This window comes from Rhinichthys klamathensis, unplaced genomic scaffold (genome assembly GCF_029890125.1).
Source record: "Rhinichthys klamathensis goyatoka isolate OS25496 unplaced genomic scaffold, OSU_Roscu_1.1 h1tg000006l_1, whole genome shotgun sequence".
Taxonomy (NCBI): Eukaryota; Metazoa; Chordata; class Actinopteri; order Cypriniformes; family Leuciscidae; genus Rhinichthys; species Rhinichthys klamathensis.
Window position 1 is genome coordinate 661,017 of NW_026606559.1, and position 21,484 is coordinate 682,500.

At 39.1% G+C, this 21,484-nt stretch overlaps 1 protein-coding gene across 1 annotated transcript in view; it reads right to left on the reverse strand.

Moving 5' to 3' along the window:
* Positions 1-21,484, reverse strand: part of rbms3 (RNA binding motif, single stranded interacting protein) — a 149,631-nt gene that overhangs the window by 109,675 nt on the left and 18,472 nt on the right. Inside the window, exon 2 of the mRNA XM_056256965.1 lies at positions 9,080-9,237. Within this exon, the coding sequence (XP_056112940.1) occupies positions 9,080-9,237 (158 nt within the window). The remainder of the gene's footprint in view (positions 1-9,079; positions 9,238-21,484) is intronic.

Below are 21,484 nucleotides of genomic sequence, written 5' to 3' on the forward strand. Positions count from 1 at the left end.
CACTTGAGGCAGTAGAAATGTGCTATATAAAAAACTAAACTAAACTAAACTAAAAATAGCGCTACCCTAAAACGTCTTTCCTTTTTGCTGATGTCACAGATTGGATGTGAGAGCAGGCAAACTACATAGTGCTCAAATGTTGTCAAGTCAGAAAAGCCCCTTTCACACAGTGCGTTGATCCCGGAAAATTGCCATAAAATTGCCAGAGTGCCTTCTGAGTGAACGCAAACATGTTCCAGGATTGACTCCGGCATCGATCCCGGGAGGGGGACCTAGTTACATTGTCGGGATCAGTCCCGGAACGCGCCCTGTGTGAAAAAAAGCTGTAATCAATGCTGCAAGGGGTGTGTTGTAGTGATGACGCTGAAGCTGAGATCATTCGCCAGCTTAAGTGCAACGGTACGTTGTGCTAATTTATGATCGAATCAGAAAGAAAGAAAAATGCATGAGCGTGGTTTCGCAGAAATCGCAGATCATAAGCAAACTTAAGACACTGCAGAGACATTACACATCACATCTTGACGAGATATTTACGGGATGTGTTTGAACGCGAGCACAGATTCCGGAAAATCACTGGCGGTGTAAATGAACCAAAATCAAACGATCACGGGACAAATCCCGGGACACATTATCAGTGTATTTTCCGTAATCTTTGTGTGAAAGGGGCGAAAGAAAGAAAGAAAGAAAGAAAGAAAGAAAGAAAGAAAGAAAGAAAGAAAGAAAGAAAGAAAGAAAGAAAGAAAGAAAGAAAGAAAGAAAGAAAGAAAGAAGGCAACAACGCCCTTACAATAACAGATTACCAGAGAGCTTTAATTAGACTGCTGATACCACACACACCAAAACCTCCAGTGAAAGACCACAGTTCAGCCAGTATGTGAGATTACAATGTTCTAACTCTGGTGATCTGGACGAAGGAACCTTCTCTCCACATTGACCATGACCAGAGCAGATCAGGTCCAAAAGAGAGGCCCACAAATGACACACACAGGATCACACACATGCCACCACCACCCTTTCCAACTCAGCACACACTGAACCCTCTGAGTGCTTTAGTCAACCCACAAGCACACAAAATCAAATCAACATGAACACAAGAAACTGTAAACACCACATGAGGTTAACCAAAACGCCTAGAACGACTTTCAATGAAGATAAATATATTTGTAGATCCACACACGCACTTTTGAAAGATCGCGACACGGCTCAACGTGCTGTGACAGCCCAAGCTGGGAGCAGATCCCAGCTGATTTGATCACCGTCAAGACAACACGTCTTGTGTACGAAGCTTTCAGCTGCAGTGTGTGAAGTGCTAATGACAGTTCTCAAAGGGCCGTCACACACTCTGATCTGTGTTTTTATTTTCCCCAGAGCACCGGCAGCCACGGATGCCGGACTGTTTGATGTCTCGTGCTGAGAGATGTGAACCAGCATTCTTTCAACTTTTATCCAGGTGGGTGTGTAGGATCTCTTAATTGGCTACCAATGCAGCTGTCTCGTCTGACACGCCGCTCGACACTTCAGCAGCGTAAGTTACAAGCATCTGATGTTTGTTTGTACACTCGCTTGCACCGTTGGAGTCAAGAAAGAAGCCCTGTGACTTTGCAAAAGGAGAATTCACTTTCCTGAAGTGCCATGGCATTGATTGCATGTATAAAGCCTCGTTCAAACTTGTTAGAAAGTACAATAATAAAAAATAAGCCGAGGCATGACTCAATATACATGCAAAATAACATGTAAAAAGTTCATAATGCAGCATTTCTGCTCACCAGTCTCTCAAAAAAACTTAAAATTTACAGTAAAAAAAACAACTGCCTTTGTTGCAGAAATATATAAAAAAATATATTTAAAAAGTACTTTTGATAATTATTTTGAATGAATATTGTAGGTAAAAAAAATGCAGTGGCAGAAATCGTACTACATTGTCTAAATTGTCTAAGATTAATATATATATATATATACATATATGACCAATCTTTTGTTGTGAGCTAAAAACTTTTGTCATCACCTCAAACCCAGACAGAATATGAACATTCTTGTATATTATTGCACAGCAAAATAAAAATGTAGCATTAGACTAACTCATCTCATATTACATTTTCTTGACCTTCTCTCACCAAGGACACCAAGTGAGCCAAGACTGCCACGGGTGTCCTATTATTCAGTCAGAGACGAAAGCGAGCGACGTGACTAACATTCGGTGAAGTTACCAAATGCAAAACGCTTCTTTAAATCTGTGTGTGAGCAACCTATTTGCAAGTGTGGCTGTGCAAAGTTAATCTTCGTTAAATCACCTACAATAAGTCTTCAAATCACACATGCAATCTGGCAGATTGTACTAGCAAATTAGAATCCTTTATTTGTGTACCTACCTTACATTATTAGGGCCCTTTATTTATTATTTATGGTAAATCTAGGTCTGTGTCCAAAACGCAACAGGAAGCGTGCTAACAGGACAAGGCTTGCATCACTTTTTTTCTTGGTACCAGGGATTGCAAGCGAGTGTGTCTGTGGTTTGAACAGTCGAGGAGAGTTCAAAAAAGATGACTGACACCTTCCTTGCTGTGCAACGTGATCTCATGAGTATTCGTATGTATTTTTACATAAAGTGTGGTTTCTACCAAAGGTACATTTAGGTTTCCATAGACACTGAAACGTACATTATTAATATATTGACAGCACCAAACATAAATTATTTAAGTGTGAACAACATTACAGATGTACAAATGTGTACAAATCCTTATTCATGAATATTAAAATAGTGGTATTAATATTTTGACTCTATTCTATTCACCTGACATATCAATGACTGTTTCAGTCTATGTGACGTTTGCTGCAAATTCTTATTAGAGGATTACATGATGTTAAACAAGACTACACTTTGAACCCTTAAAATAGAATTTCTGTAATTGTTTAACCAATATTTATCATGTAGTATTTATTTTGTTGGCCGTGGGACACAAAAGGCGTTTTCGCAGTACAGTCCTATATGTTGTGACTTACAATCGAACCATAAAATACGCCAATTTTTTTTTACATAAATTCACAAAAGTAATACATTTTATTCATGCACTGTAATCCAAATTCCATTCTAAAAGAATCCATACAATTGTGAGGAACAAATTGAAATTCAAGCTTTGATTCAGTGATCTACTCTCCATTCCGTTCATTGACTGTAAATGTCAAATCCCGCACTCGTTATAAATTTAAAAATGCCTGCCTCAAGAAGCTTTAGGACACACGTTTTATGGCAGTGATATCAAAAACTCATTGAGTCTCGCCTGCTTCATTACAGATTGTGACATGTCATGTTTTGGGTGATGTGCGTTTGAAAAGCGCACTTTCACGAAGTGGATCGGGATCAGATCTTCAGAGATTATTAACTTAAATTCTGCTCTGTACCTCACGCAAAACTATATACTGCCAGAGAGGACTGCGACTGCAACACATTGTCATTTGGACTACTTTTGAATAAATTATGGTGATCACAATTGTCTGTTATGTTTTTCTTTGTTACTCTACATATTTTTTAAGAAATAGTTATATGGGTAGGTTTAGAGGTAGGAGTAGGATTGACGTTTCAATATATATTTTTTAATGCTATATTGTTATTAAAATAGTTTTTTTTTTTTTTTTTTTACTTTTTCTAAAATGTATCTAGAAAATAGTACAAGAGCAATTATACTGTTTTTTTTTTGTTTTGTTTTTTTGTCTGTTACTGTTTATGTTTTGTAACTGTTTGTGGTTGGGCCATGTGTGTCCTTAATAAAGCTTTGATGATGATATACAAATATCTTTATGATATAAATGATTCATAAAGATGTAATGATGTTTGATGTTAAGTATTGTCAATACGTCCATACGTTTCAGAATCTATTCAAACGTACAAAAATGTAAAGAAAATTGTACCTGTAAATTATATAATAATACCAACGTATTAACAATGAGACAAGGCTGTCTCAGAAGGCACTAGACAGAACTGATATCAATACAACAGAGCCAAATCCAGCCCAAAGGAACTTTATCCCGGGTGTTTAGGCACCTTTTGACTAAGCTTCCCACTTCCTCTTACTTTCCCACCTCAGACATATTGACAGGAGCTGTGTGATACAGAGCGAGACAGAGAGATTGAGGTTACAAAGACTTCAAGATGACTCGTGATGGCTAGCAGCTTTTTGGCCCTCATACGCTCTTCCGAACATACCCAGAACAGTTGAGCTTCAAGAGGAGTCAGACACTCATCTGACCTTAGGTTAGGTCTGTATGCTGGAGACATGTTGCTGCTTTCAGGTTTAAAAAAAAAACAGCAGAGAGAAATAACTACAGATATTGCAGGGAAGTCTCATAAGGGAAACATCACTATAGCGACTTTCCTACACTATATCCTGCACCACGAAAACATAAAACCATTAAAGTTAACTGCAATAAAAAAAAATCTTCAGGAAACTAATTTTACATTGGACATCAAGTAACAAAGTAAACATGAAATGCATTCATATTTTATCAGAAAGATAAAATGTATTGTAATTGAAAAACAAAAAGTTATTTCAATTTGTAATAATATCTCATTACAATTTTCACTGCATTTAAAAAAAAACTGCCTCAATGAGTATAAGTGACTTTTTTCAAAAACATGAACAAATTTTGCTGTCCCCAAACATTTAAACGGGAGAGTAAAATCACAATTATTCATTTTAAATTACAAAAAGCGTCCTAATTGTTGTCCATAAACCTTGTGCTACTGTATATCTCAAGTCATTTGAAGCCACATGAGAGCAAACAGAATTAAATTGCCCCATTATGCTTTTTCAAATATTTCCTTTCATGCAGTGTGTAATATACCTGTTTGTGAATGTAAAAGGTCAGCAAAGTGCACGATGTATAAACTTATTGTCTCCTAAAAGAATGCATCGATTCTGAACTGCCGAAACGAGTCATCAGATATTCCAGTCGCACTTCCTGTTACAAAACAACGCAGGTTTGACTGGGCTATCTGACCAATCAGACCAGAGTAGGCTCTCGGAAAGGAGAGGTTTAGAGACAGGGCTTGACATTAATATTTTTATTTCAGCAGTGGCGTGTAACGCAGTCACTCCTACTAGCCACTTTGGCGGGCTGAATTTTATATAGGCCTAATATACATTTTTCAATTGTAGTCTTTTAAAAAGGCATCTGAAATAATAAACTAAGTGCAATCTAGTGTTGTTAAAAATATAGATTTTTCGATACTGAAATATCTGAAACTCTTCCGCAGGATGCACCAGCAACGCGTTCTCCCTCTTTAATCTGTCCGACAGCGAGTTGACACCCTTTACAGTCTATGGTTGACAGACACACAAACCCGCGTCCCTTTACTCACTCGTTTAATTTGCTCCGGATGAATATTGTTGGTTACAGGGTGAGGGATTGCGCATATTGAGCATAATTGTACTCATTCCCGCAGATTTTGTGCTCACACCCAAAGTGCTTGCACATAAAGACTTGGCTATATTGGCTATTTAAAGCAGTATAATGGGTCGGTGCGTCATGTCTTAAAGCAACAGCAGCCTAATATACCGGCTGCCAAACAATGAGATAATATTAAAAATATCTATATGGCAGTTTTTCCCTATGATATCGATGTCAAAATTGTGGCCAGTGAAAATGCGGAGTGGCTAGTAACTTTGAAAAACCACTAGCCACAGTGGCTGGTGAGCAAAAAAGTTAATCGTTGAAAAGCGAAATCATTGATCAAGCTGTTTCGGACACTGTGACAAAAGAGCTGATTCTGCAATGTATATTGAGAAAATTAAACTGTTTTTTGACCTTGTGAACCTAGAAGACCTGCTAAACAAAATAAGGACCCTTTAAAATAGCATAATAGGGGCACTTTAAGATGGTACTGGATAAAAGTGACATTTACATATGAGAGCGTACTGGACAAAGAGTAGATTCCGGCACCCTCCCTAAAAGCTTTTTGAAACATAACCTGTTCTGCACTACAGCAACAACATGAATAAAACTGGAGTTAAAAAATATGAATTATGGATCCATCTTCAAATCATTAGAAATACTAGCCTGCTTTTCACCCTGTGATTAGACATTTCTACAGCGATGAGAAGGAGACATAAATCAAACTGTAGTCTAACTATGAAAAAGAAGACGACAGATGTATTGTAAGAAAGCAACACTTTGAAATAAAAACCGTGACCTGTTACTAGCCTTGTCACTGGCTCAGAAATGGTTTGCATGCTCTGGATGCCTGAGTTTTTCGAGCCCAGGGGGGGCTCTGCCGACTGAAAATGAGATCCCACCCCAGAGCCTCCCCTAGATATGGCAGGCCTGTACACAAGGGCAATTCCTCCACTGGCTCTGTTAGTCAATCAGGCTGAGAGACAGAGAGCGAGGGAGGGGGTGTGTGGGGGGCTGCCATTTTGGGCAGCAAGCCTTGGATGCTTTTCAGTGAATATAAAATATATATGATATTATATATAGATAAGTAATAGAGAATAAAACCATGAAAATGCCAAGATACTACTAGAAGCCATATAATAACATTCTCATCTTACTCACACATACACACACACACACAAATGAGATCAATTTTATATCTGTTATTTCTCCTAGACAGCAATGAGATCAAATGGAGAGCAAATGAAGTCTCCTGCTCTCTATATTTTGCTCCTGGAAAAAATAGATCTTAGTAATCTTGCATCTGTCTCCTCTAAGGTTTAAAATTCAGAATCAAAACTTAAAGTTCAATGTGATCTTAAACATGTATCACTGAATAAAAGATAAGATAAAATGATTTTAAAAATAAAAATAAACTAATATAAACTGATATTTTGAGCTGTGATTAGTAATGTAGATCTATATTACTCTTTGTCAATCATTTGTGTGTATTTTTATTTCTTCTGAGACATTTTACTCCATTCAAATATTACAGGACTCCTGAGCTATGAAAGATAAGCCAATGAGAAAACCCACATAAAATGTCCAACTTTTTAGCGTTTTCTCTACTGATTTGGAGAGAAAATATGTGGAATATTGTAAGACAACAAAACATGTACTAATTATTCGTAGATGAAAACATAATCAAACAAGCCAAAATTTTAATAAACAAAAAAACGATGGCTGGGGGATATATACAACATTTCTGCATGCACAGGTGTCATGTGGATCTGCGAATGGGCAATAAAATTTAAATCTGGGCGCAGACAAACTGGCCAAAATCATACAGGACTTGAAATTCCTAATTTATCCCTTAAAACCTTGCTCCCAGTGTGAGCAAAATTGAGTTGGATTGTATTCACTTTCTCTCTGTAGCATTAGATTACAATCAGCGACATAATGAGGGGTTCTGAAATGCAATTATTTTAAGTGGTATTGTAAAATTCTTTGTCCTGAGGGTTAATACTCCATGATATCGAATCATGGAAAGGAAAAGTAATGAACTGGCTCACAGACATGACTCTCCGCCCTCTGGTTTCTACCAACACACAGAATTGCAGATGCATAATGAAAGCACATAAACATGATGACGATGCGTTCACCTAAGGCCATCATTAATAATTCATGATTCATATTCAAGCCTTTAATGAAAACGCCCTTTTACATTTTCAGGTTTTTTTTTTTTGTCTCAGTAAATGTAACACTCCTCCAATTTGACCTTTTCACCTCTTCTAATGCAATTTCAAGACGTTAAAATCTGGATGTTTGTTAATAAATGTGGCAAACATTCTGCATCTGCATCTTGACAACCTGCCATTCCGCAATTATCAGATAATCTAATTAAAAAACTGTGAGGACAGCAAGCTGAAAACTATATGGGCTCGTTTTCATGGCTGAGGTTTGGGATTTTGCTGAGGCCACGATTTCTCCTTTATAGTCTAACCCCATTGTACCTTCAGCCTCAAAACCCTGCCAATCTTCCATGGGGAATCACACAAGAAGATCTCCGAAATGTCAGCCTGACAGAAGCACTTTTCACTGCCCTTCCCGCCACTGCAGCAGAGCCACTGGAGGACCGAAAAGGGTCACTAACTGTGCATGTGCGCAAAATGTGTGCGTATGCATGAACGCAGCTGTAAGCTTTAGATCGCGACACTAGGGTGGCAGATATGCATGAATGGCATCTAAATCATTGTGGTTTTATGTAAAAAAAAAATGCAAAGAGTGTTTGTGAACACTCTTTTTTTCTGCTGAGCTCCAGAAGTGAGCCCCAAGGCGAACCCTTTTGACCTTTCCAAAATGTTACTGCCCATTTGGCACAGCAGCCGCAGCTAATAAAACTTTCATAATCATGAATTTTTGATTCCAATCCCACTCCAGGCCTTGGGCTAACCTGGACCATGGTAGCCCGAGACCCTGAGAGGGATTGAGAGCTGCTGTGGCTTGAGGTTTCATCATTCTACCCTCTGTGTTTTTGACACGTTAACATTTGGAGCATTATAAGTGGGGCATGCATTTTATTTAATTTTTTTTAAATGAAAGTAATGTTTCTCTTCCTGCCTCTTCCCCCTAAAAAAAACCCAAATCACAATGAATTCTGGGAACTATAGCTGCAGCCCAGTAATTGCACTCATCTGTTTAGTTTTTTTCCACAGAAAAAAAGCATTCCTTGGTCTAAACATTGCATAGAAACTGTTGACCCCAGATCAATATTCTCATGGTCAACTTCGCAGGGGTGAAATAAGGAAATTCAGAAATATTCACAGAAAGTCATGGCGCTGGAGTAAAACACAGGATTTACATCTGCATGAGTCATCAGAGCAGAAGATTATGCAAGCTGCCCCCTGGTTCTTGTACTGCATTTCATAATGACCTCCCTACACACTAATGATGCTGACTTGCCATCGCCATTTATGGGGCCATATTCTTCTCTGTAACTAATCACAGTGATTTTTTTTTCTTTTTCGTTTCCCTGTGACCTTCTGATCGTGCATTTACATGATTGCATGCGCTCTTGTATGTGGGCACCTGTGTCTTTGCAACTATAAATAGGTATAGAGCAACTGCTCATATAGGACGACATTCCTGTTCAGACAGGAGAAAGAGGATAACAGGCAGTGACAGATCGGGTACATTGGGAAAAGACACTTACGGTTGGCAGAGTTTGATGAGGTCCTGGTCTGTGGTCCCTGGCGGAAGGCCCCGGATGTACAGGTTGGTTTTACTGAGCTGCTCCGCCGCACTGTGGCTGCTGCTATTGGTGCTGGGGCTGGGCGGAGCCATGGGAGGAGGGGGCGGGGCATATGACTGCTGCAAGACAGAGAAAGGCAGTAGTTGTTATTAAAAATTGATATGATTTATATGAGATTACTGTAATATGCACTTTTAAACAACAAGGTTGCATGATTTAAGAAGAAGATAATGAAAATCTATCTCTAATGGACATGTCTTGCCAATGTGTGCTTAAACACAAGCCGGTGAAGTTTAAGTTTGAGCAGTGTTGCCAACTCTCACACATTTGACACGAGACACAAGTTTTCAGGCTCTGTCTTGAGGAACCCAAGTATATTAAGACAAACCAAATAAAAAGACAATGTACAAGGGTACAATCCAATTTGTCTTGCATTTCAAGGGGATATATATATTTGTCATTTAATTTGAGACACTTACTTACCGTGTCATATGCCAGAGAGCTTTACTGTCTAATAAATAGATGTTTTCCCAAAGTTACAATAATGTGCATATTTCATATTTTAACAATTCGGCATGACAGCGTACAACTGAATCAAGTTAGGCCTATAATAACTTCAAAGTGCGCGTGCATGCCTGTCAACCAGACAGGGCGTAACTGAAAAATGTGAGCTTGACAGGGCGAACTTATTTCACTTAACTAAATAACGACCAAAGTAAGTATTGGCCATGTTATTCAGTGTGCTAACTTACAGCGTAAATATCATTTTCGCTTTAAGATTTTCCCAATTAATAGGCAAGAATAAACCTGGTTCCTGTTCAACAACAAAGCATTTGAATGCGACGAGCTCGTGATCTCGACTTCAGAAGTAGCCTATGTGTGAAGTTATGTAGCAAATTTCCAATTCCGATAGCAGCGCGTGAAGGGAAGGCAGCATAGTTTTATTGAACCGTTAAGGAAGTCTGACCTCGTGCTCTCAGCTGATTGGTCCAAAGAACGCGCAGTACATCTGCATTTCGACGATTCCAGTCTGGACTGGATGTACAGTTGGAATACGCCATATCGTCGTCAGCAAGCAAGGTACAGCAACACATGAGCACGTCATCTACTGAACTGATTGTACTATATATCCCTCACAGGTTGGTTTAATCCGCGTCCATTTTTAATGTGGCGTCTTTTGAACCGCACACAGCGAGCGTTATATTTTCTGACGGACACGTTAGTCAGATATAGAACCATCACTGTGACAGTTAGATTGTGTCATGAGAGCTATTATTTGTGTGTGTGCGTGCGCTTACCTAGTGATGTCTATGTAATGTACTGTGTGCGCGTCTGGCCCGCGCTTTCTCTGTGTTTGTGATAATCATTGGCTGTCAGTTGTGCTGTACACTGGCAAGTCTCCCCTGCCATTAATCTATTACCTGCACTTCCCCACAGCCTGCAATTTCCTCCAGACAGACAGACAGACAGACAGACAGACAGGCAGGCCTATCGCGGCTAGAATAGATTCTGCATTCATATAGTTCACACACACCCTTTGCCTCGAGCTACAGTTATGAATGAACCCATTGAAGTCTCAGGAATACAACACACAGACAGGGAACAGAAGACGACGTCAAAGTGCCATCAAAACATACATGTGCATATAGGGAATATATAAATCTCGTGTTCACTCTGAAAAGTAGAGGATTTTATATGAATATGAGAAGGTCAGTGCATTGCATGAACAATGACATTATGTACCAGCAGTGTTGTAACTAACTCAACTTTATGTTCAGTCGCGTGAGTCGTTCAAGTTTAAGTTTATAGTAAACAGTTAGTTGTTTATTTGCATGCATATGAAATATATACAATAAAAACAAGAAAGTATCCATATACTGTGCAGGGAGAGGCAGAAAACCCAAAAGGGCTTATTTAAAGCCTACACCTAAACAACAAAGAAAAAAAAATAATTATGAAATTAAAGAAAAAACCAAATTACAATAACAAATACATGAATGCATATGACTGTATCAAGTTAATTACAACATATCAAAACCCACAAAATAATGTAGCCTACTCCAGGAACAAGCCCTATGGGGAAAATATTTGTGAAAAAAAAAGCAATAAACAGATCCTTTATAGCCTACATCTTTTATAACATATTAAATACGGTTTTGTTTTAGTTTTTTTGCTAGATGGGAGGATATGACCTCTAGTCTACAAGTAAGAAATTTAGGAATCTGAAAATTGACGAGTTAAGTGACAGTGAACCTGTGAATTTACTTTAAAATACATAATTGCTTTGGAATGTTACCTTCTCTTGAATATATCTTATAAATGACAACACATATTTGAGAAATTACTAATATCAATAGTAAGAAGTGAACCAGAAGTTTCTGAAATAAAGTATGCGATTTCGGATGCAGCTATGGTTTGCGTTTGAAGGTTTGATTCATTGAATCGGTTCATCTTGAACAGTCCTTTCTTTTGTACTATGTAGTGATAGTAATTTTGATTCATTTTAAAGAAACTGTTTTTTTGGGACTGTCTACTAATCTTAAATTAAGAGATTCAAACAATGATTGCTCATTACTTTCTTTTTCGACTCAGTCATATATAAGTGTTGTATTCTATTGTTTATTGTATTTAGTTTTTAATTTTGATGTCACATTTATTGTGATTTATTATATGAATGTCATGATAGTCAGCACATATCATGGCAAAAGTAACTTAAAGCATTATTTTGCATAGAAATAATGCTGTAACTTATTTATTTTTTATAACATAACTTTTAAACCTAATGTTCCCCAACACTGATGCACACATAACTCTGCTTTACAAGCTGTGTCTTAGTGTGCCAGAGCCCTACATGAAATCTGGATATAATAAATACAGCCAATTCCCAGAAACTATACACACCATATGCGTGTCTGACATGGCTTCAGGCAGTCATGCACACACGCATGATCTGACTGCACAAAAAGCTTCCTGTGTGAGTGGAAGCTTATCAGACCCTCCCGGCCCGGTTCTCCTCGACAGATCAGGGGCCTGGCCTCCGCAACACGACGCCGGGATGGAGACAGACCGAGCGCAAGAGAGCAAAAGCTCGGCTGATCAAAGTGCGCGCCACAGACACCTCTTTCAGCCAATTTGTGCAGCTGTCAGGGGCACGGCGATAGCGCGTCAGGATGTGTAGTGTGTCAGGAGTCATGATGGGGGAAGCCTTTGAAACGTCAAAGGCGTTCACTTCGCCATCAGACGGGCCGGGATTAGAGGGAGAGGGAGAGATGATGTTGCTTCTACAATGGACTCCAGCAGGAATCACACACATACTCTAGGCGTCTCTATAGCCACACACACTAACAAATCCCATTCAGTCGTACATGCAGCTTTAGCGAAGGCACTTAACTTAACCGAGGACACCCTGGGAGACAAATTGCCTGATGATAGATGTGCTATTATGCTACACATATGTTGTCTGAAACCTATTAGCACTTTTAAAGGTTTCCATTTGTGATAAGTTGTCAGTTAACAATAGTTTGTCTTGAGGTTTTGCTTTGGTAAGAAGTGTTTGTACAGTATACATTGTCGTGGGTGGCATAGTGATATAAATGATATATGTAGTTTATATATATATAAATATATATTGCAAAAAAAACATATTCAGCCTTTTGACTATAGGGTCATTCCCTGTCAACTCAAGTGGTCATAGGCTCAGATTTTTAATTTTATCCTTATTTTTTCTGAAGAAAGACAGTGATGAAATAATATTTATTGACTAATCCACTATTTTGTAGAGGGGGGTTCAAAATAAAAAAATTTCACGTAAGATTTGGGGCCAAATTACAATTACAGGAGGATAAAAATGACTTTAGAAAGAAGGCTAGACCTTCTTAGGTCCCCCCGCATACCTGTAACTCAAGAAGTAGGCCTATTAACGATGTCTTAATATCCTTTAAGATTTTGTTTCTTAACAAACTTTTCTTTTGGTGTCTTTATTTTGAAATTCCAATATGGTTTAATTATAGGGATATTGGGATCTCAATATGGCTCCAGGAATAAATTGTACACATTTTTAATGGTAAAAAACTAAATGTGGATCACTTTGCATACAGCTGAGCTGCTACAAATAATGTTGGAAGTAGTAGAAGTGTTTCCCTATTTAAAATAATTGCATAGAACATTCCTGTCTGAGTGCCATAAATATTATTTTTCCCAAGTTGGCATGCCTGTAACTCTTGAAGATATCTCAATATAACTTTTCTTAATTTTTAAGCCCCTTATGGTTCAATCCAATCGATATTGGGATTCCAATGCTTCTCCATATCCAAATTGTCATAACTTACTTCAGAAAAAAATATGAACCAGGGAAGTTTCAGAAATTTGGTTGATTTGACACGGAATGACCCCATTTAATAATTGTATTTTTTTATTATTTTATACAAGCATGTAAAATTTTATGTGAGATGTACATTTTTAATCATTTAAACAATATTTTCTAAATGGACCGTTGGATCAAAGCCATTAAGAAACATAACAGCCCAAAAAAAAACATAATTAGCTATATTGCCTATAGCTGTAGTTACTGTATAATTGGTGGATGTTGTTTAGCTTTGGTGCCTATGCAGTCTGCATGAGTCTTAGTTCAGCTTGTGTCATTTGTTTAATTTCCCTCACATCATTTCTAGTCATCTCTATAATGTAGCTTTCAATCAAAGTGGCAAAAAGGCTAAAGCCTTCGAAGTGGAAACCAGTTATTGTCCGCTAATTAAACAATTCCTGGCTTTCTTCTCCTTGTCTTTTGCTCTCTCTTGTCCCTGTCTTCTACCACTCTAATGACAGTAATCTGTCCATTCAGCCCCCCTCTTCTTCCGCAGCCTGGCTTCTGTAAACGTCTCCTCCTCTCCCCCGCCCCACTCCTCTACTACGGATAAATCCCTCCCTCCCTCCCGCTTCTCCACCTTCCCTCCGTATCCCAGGGTTGGCCGGTGCGGAGCCGGGCTCTGCTCTTTATTAAAGGGTGAGTGATGTGCACACACATTATCTCCTCGCTGCACGCCCAGATAGCCTTCATTTCCCTAAAGAGTACTCCAGTCACCAAACAATTAGTACTTCCTGGAGAGCCCTCGAAAATGGGTTTTGAATGGCCGCTTCTCCTCTCCTCCAACCCTTCTCCCTCCCTCTGTCTGCCCGCCTGCCTCTCTCTCTCTCTCTCTCTCTCTCTCTCTCTCTCTCTCTCTCTCTCTCTCTCTCTCTCTCTCTCTCTCTCTCTCTCTCCCTCTCCCTTTCTCTCTCTCTCTTTACCTCTCATTATTTCTCCTCCACTGTTCTTCGCAGAGAGAGATTGACCTCTATCAGGTCAGCTTATTTGCGCTGCCTGCTGAGTATGTGGAGTTAACCCCTGCCTCCACCAACTGTGATTATGCTTAGGCTGTGAAAACGTATGTGTGCGCAGTTCGTATGCATGCATTTAAATTATTCAGTGTATCCACACATTGATGCATCACTGCATGTGATATCAATCAATGACTTAAAGTCCACGATTTGTAGCATTACAAAAGTCTGCATTAGAATTTAAGTTTTTAGATATGTACTTGTCATATTCATCTTAGTTTCATATGGATTAACAGAAAAAGAAAAATGTAATGTGGTGTTATCACAGAGTAAAACATAATAAGATATTTTAATTTACTTTCACTATTTACTTTTTTTTTTTTTTTAAATGACATCTATATCTAGGTAAAAATATTTTCAGGTCAATATTTCAGGGAAAAGTACTTTTTATTATTATTAATTATTAATTTTTGGGGGAGACATGACAAGAACAATGTTTACAATCTGAACTGGCCATAATAAAATGTTAAATTATTGATTAATTTAAAGTCCCCCTGTAGTCAATAATTGTATCCCTTAAAACGCATCTTTGATCACCAAAATTACATATTTAAACACTTTTTTCCTGTGAAAAAAAAAATTCTTCATGCCTTAAAATAGCTTGACTGCAACTGCCCCGCCTCCACTCACACCAGCTCACAAATTCACTCGGCCAACTTAGGTAAGCGCTGCACAATGGAATCGCTCTTTACAACGTCGGACACATAACGGTAATTAATATTAGTCTTTTGCTTGACTATGTTATCAAACAGCTAATAATGTGTTGCTAATGTTACACAAACTATGTTCCCGTTCCTCATCTCAGTCTGCCTTCTAACAATCATCAGAAACGCTTTGAACAACTAAGAACGTCAGTGGAGAAAGGCATGATATAGTTCATCATAACATCGTAATATACATCATACACCCGCTATATTGCTAAATCTACCCGATTTTTCATATCAACAGATCAATATACTGGGATAACCTGGCATCTCTCGAGACTCCCATGCTATTTAGCTGTTAATGATATGCTAAAGCCAGCCGGCACGTTGACGTGATTGGTTACAAGGTAGTAGTTTGTGACGTCGGAAACACCAGCGATTTAAAACCGCGTTTTTGATACTGTGTTTTTTTTTTTCACTGCAGTTTTATGGAGAAAATACTCAGCAATGGTGTTTACTTAAATTTGCACATGGTTCGTCTTAAAGCACATTAAAAACACTACATAGACATATAAACAACATTGAAAACTTGACTTTGATTTGTTATACTTTTTTCAAATATTAATAAACAGTAAAGCGGTTTTGTTCAAATATTGTTACCAAACTACTAAAAACTGAATCATTTTAATGAAACTTTTTCTTCATTATGACTTATCAGGACAGTTTTATTACTTTGATATTTCTGACTTTTTGCCCCTCAAAATATCAAAGTAATTTTAACACAGAAATTTAAAACACGCTTATCATAGAAGAGGTGTATTCAGGCAATGTAATTTTTGTCTTTTTGAATAATATAAAGAAAATAGTGTGAAGTCATTGACCCATATGCCATGAGTTTTGCCACCATTTTTCCCCAAATGTGAAGGAAAGGTCTCATAGCTTTTCCATAACAATTTAGACTATCTTGCAGACAGCTTTCATAGAACACGCACACACACATGCACTTGGCCTCGCTCCTGACGGTAGTGATCGATAGTACACGCCGTGACCCTGCCGTCGCAGGGACCAGAGCAGGACACGGCGAGCATTGCTCTCCTTTCCTCAACTCTACCCCCGGGGCCCCTTGGGGCGAGGGAAAGAATGCCGGCTATTTAGGGAAAGGGTTTGAGATCTCCAGCATCCGGACAGAGGAGGTCCGAGGAAGCCCCAAAGATTACACTGTGCACTCTGCGCACACACCCAGCGCACATAAACGCATGACTCTATCTGACCCAGAAATATATTACCACATGCATTAGCCCATTAGGCTCTCAAGAAGATCTATACGTTAGAGTTACTGCAGCAAAGGTAGGAGGGAGATTTCTTGTGGAGAGGGAGAGCGAGCTTTAAGCTCTCTGTGCAAGCGGGCATTGAGTGCTCTCTGCCATTAAAGCTCATAGTCGATAGCTTGCTGCATTAGAGCCTCTTTGAATTGCAGAATTTCATATGAAATAAAGGGATGGTCTTCTTCTACAGCTTTCTTTTGTGCTGGAGATATGGAAGGCGATCATTACTGATGAAATGATAAACGTTTTCCTTCGCAGGCATGACATTGAGCCTGTCATTTGGCTTCTGACTCAAACAAAGTACACTTGCAGGAAGCGAGCATGTCAGTGATCAGTGTCATAAATCATAAAAATGTCATGTCAGTGTCAGCCAACATGGGCCTTCTTTTCCCAGAAATCCTGCCTGAGAAATGTCTAATTATCCTGTAAATATTGGATCTTATATTTTTTTTCTGAAGTAACACTGTCCAAATGCAATGCCAGCAGATAAAGGCAGTGTCTGAGTTTATTGCATTCTCATTAAGGTCCTAAAGCATGGCGTGAATGTGTTGAAGTAACTGCAAAAAAAGAGGCTAAAAGTTATGTGACGAGAGGCAGTGCCTCTTTAGCACTATGATTGGCTGTGAATGGGATAATACCCGTCTGTTATCCTCACAACTGCTCCACTAATTGGCTTGAATGGGTCAAACTGTTGGAAAAGGAGGACTAATTGACCCTTCACTACCTTAGCAACGGTTGCCATTGGCCATTTTCTCTTGCCATTGCTATAGAGGATCTGTGGGTTTGGATAGTTGGATAACACAATTTTATGAAGTTTATAAAAATTTTAAATAAAGCATTGTTGCTCTAATAATAGTACCACAAGGTAGGCCTACCCAGATAGTGTTTTTGGTTGGTTTTAGCAAGCACTTATGCTGCGTCCGAAATCAAATACTTCCTTACTATATAGCATGTGAAAAACAGTACGCCAACAGAGTAGTATGTCCGAATTCCTAATATTTGAAAAAAAGTTAGGATGACCCACTGCTTTCGGCGACATTCTGAAGTGTGCATTCGATGGACACTACTATCCCATGAGTCCACGAGAGAAGATTTATGAATAGAGGTGAAGCGACACAACTGACGCTGGTAGGTCACATGATAATGACAACAATGCGAATGTAGTACGTCCAGATGTCATACTACACACATTCATACCATATAGAATATACTTTTTAACGGTCGCGAAGTAAGTTCAAATTAAAATGTAGTACCTACTCCGTACACAATTTCTGACGAACCATCAGTTTGTTAAGTTAAAGCTGAAGTTTGTCATTTTTTGAATGGTAAGGTACTTTCCTTTTTCAGTTTGATTCCTCTAGAAATTTTAAACACTGTGGCTCTCAGGTGCTTTCAGAACTTTGTTCTGTTTGTTTTAGCATCCTGAGGCCTGAGTCTGAACCACCCAACACATCAACACGCTCAACCTTGAGTTTGGCGGCAGGATTGTCTGTTTAATGGCAGACAGGGAGAGTGTTTGGGGAAACCTGTTTGAAAACGTTCATTATTTTTGAAGATGTGTTGTCTGAGGTCTGAAACGAATGATGTTCACTTGCCTCCTAGAGACTTTTTGCCTACATGTTTCATGTGTTTGACCCTCTGAGAAACTACAAAGTGGAATTGGAGTTGGACCACATGCAGACTAAACAGGTACCAGAGCACCAGAATGTATCTTTCATAATTCTTCCTGTCAGCAGGAATGTGAAGACAACTAAGCTGGCTTTAATTGAAGAAACACTCTGTTCCAGACACTCAACCACACTCCAGCTTGTTAACGTCAGGCCCACGCACCGTTAATGTCATGAACGAGTTACACAAACATTCGCCCAGACAGCACTAACAACATCTTCCTCACCGGCCTCTCTCACGACAGCACAGCAAGCAAAGGTTCACACTCAGTTTGCAATCAAACTCGCGCGCCTACGCAACATATGACAATCCGCGCCTTATTCCACACAGAATTGGCTCACATCTGTGGCTCCTCTGTGATGACACTAAAGGATTATTCACCACAATTGTTTGACCTCTCGAGTATTTGCGATGCATGAATAATCATTACCACCTCCTTATCATGCAGATATATGCTAATTTCTCTTAGGTATATTCAGAAAGCACTCCACCTCTTTCCTTGCTGAGGTCAAGGTTTAACTAAGTTAGCATGTATGGAAACTATGAATGCTGAGTGGCTCAGGTTTTAATTGTCCTTTTTTTTCGCAAAGGGGCAGAAAACTTCAAATAAAGTTTTCCTGGATTTAAATGCATCTGGAATTTAGGCCAAATTCCGAGTTAATTCGTACACTACATTAGCGGATCTCTCTCTATTTAAATACCCCTTCCTTCATGACCCGCAAAATCCCAGTCCCCTCAGGGGCAAGCACAGCACATTCAAATCCGAGGAAACAATCAGAGTGTGCTTATTTGCATATGAACAGGAGATGGAAGCCTGCAAATCCGCAGCAGTCCATTTTAATCTGAGAATGACTTCCTCTTGTATTGTTACAAAAAACAGTCTGATAGCATTCTCTCTTCTCGTCTCCCAATCTTCCTGCTGAAATTAACATCCGAATGTGCCGTTCGCTTCGAACCAGACCGCTCAGAGAGCCGTGCAGACGGTAGCAGTCCGCCAACCACTGTTGCCCCGGCAACAAAGTGGAGGACATGGCGAGGTCTTATCAATCAATTAGAAACGTCTCTGTTCACTAGAAGCATTGAGCCACTGGGTCATGATTTCTCCACAGTTTGTCAAATTCATTAGGGCCCTTGCCAGACCCATATCGCTGTTAAAAAAAAAGTTATTTTGAACATCTGTCACCTCAGTGAGCAGGGGTTTTATAGACTAATCTTCTGCATTTCCTTTATGCTAATTACTGGACCAATATAGTCATACTCCATTTAAGTTTATAAAACAGTGTTTTTAAATTAGTCAAATTAAAATGTAAAAAGTTTTCCTTTAGGAGAATACAGGATGCACAGAGAAAGAAAATGAGAGGAAGAAGTCGATGACTTTTTTTTTCCTGGTCAAGAGTCATACACAATTCATTTAGCTTGAGAAGAGCTCACTTCCTCTGCCTTCATTAAAATTCCTTCATCGGGTTTGCTTTTGCATCAGGGCTTCCAAGAACTCCGGACTAGACCCATTCAAGGGAATTCCTTTCTCCAACATTTTTTTTTTTTTTTTTTCGTTCCCAGAAGCTGTATGAGAATCAACTACTGTTAATTGGCATCACATGAAGGCTGGGTCACATCCATGTTTCAGTGATTTGATGGCAGGAAGCTAACATTGCTTTATTCAGCACTGACAGTGATGTGCACATGGTGAAGGATCAGGCTAAAGGTTCTGCTCCTTGAAACTTTCACAGTGCACGGGATTCATCCAACAAAGCAAAGATGTCAAGAAACTGAGAAAAATGAAAATGTGTGAAATTTTCTGCACTGAAAGATTTTTAGACAACTTTTCAGATCACAGCTCATACATCTTTAAAACTACCACAAAATATACCATGGTTTTTGTTTATGGTATTATATGGTATTACTGACAATGATACTCATGTTGATACAAATCTACAATCAATTGAAAATGTTCCAATAAAGAAAATGGGGGAATTTGGTTTTTAATAATAAAAAAAAGAAACAGAAGAAATATCATGGAAATACCTTTTTCCTTCTTTTTTTTTGGCAGTACCATAATTAATAATTCTGTAGTGTTCGGTGTAGTTTACAATAAAATTTCAATAACATTTATACAGACGGAACAGACTCGGAAACGGAAATGCAATAACAAGTTCTTTATTCAGCAGCACAGAGCAAAATGGTGGGAAACAGGCGAGTGAACTGGACAATGAGAGTTATCGTTGACTGGAGATGGATGGTAATGCAAAGCCTTTGTCTTACAGGTGCAGGAGATCAAGGATGGCTGATGCAGACCGAGCACACACCTCACTGGATGGAATGGTAGGCGACTAGACTACACACAACACAAGAAGGACCGGGAGACAAGGAGCGATCATACGCTGGAGAAATTTGGAGAGGAATGACATAGGAGAATAATCGCTGGAGTATAATGTTGGCAATAAATCGCAGGAGTCAGGTTGGTAGTCCAAACAATGTCTATAAACGAGACCAGACCCTGAACTGGTGCGAGGTGTGTGCTTAAGTAGCAGAACTGTAGATGCGGGAGATGCAGTGCAGGTGTGTGTGGTTAGTAATTACGTGCAGGTGAGTGCCAGGAAGGATTATGGGGAATGTAGTGCAGATCATAGCTGTCAACATTGAACATTGAAAATAAGGGAGATTTCCCGGAATCCATCCCCAAAATAAGGGATTTTTTTTTTTACATGATTCTTACCCACAAACTTTAAAAAAAAAAAAGCACTAATCATTTACAGTCTAAAGAGTTTATAACTACATATCTGTGTGTGAGAGAGAGAGAGAGAGAGACAGTGTGTGTGTGTGTGTGTGTGTGTGTGTGTGTGTGTTTGTGTGTGTGTGTGTGTGTGTGTGTGAGAGACCGATGGTTATAGTTGAACACCGTCATTAGAACTCTATAACCGCCAAAACCGTGTTATTAAAATATTTTTTTACAAACATTTTTTTATCATAGAGATCTGTTTAAATACTAATATCAGCTTACGAGGGAAACGGAGTTAGTGGTGCTTCGGAGGCTGCTACTGCTCGAGATGATTCGGGAGAGGTCTGTGCCCCTTTACCGATCAAAGCCTTGTTTACTCGACGCGTCCTCACGAGCGCGAAGGTGCGCGCGGCAAAAATGACGTTGGGTGCGCAAGACCGATCAGGCTACTTTACTGGAGGTCTAGCAATCCAAGTGCAAGGCAAGCCACACAGATAGTTGCGTGTTCTGAGTTAACACAATCAGAGCGTAAAAATACGGGATATTTTACGGGAAAATACTCAAACGGGAAGACAGCGGGAAAAGAGCTAAAATACGTGAGAAACCCAGAAAAACAGGAGGGTTGACAGCTATG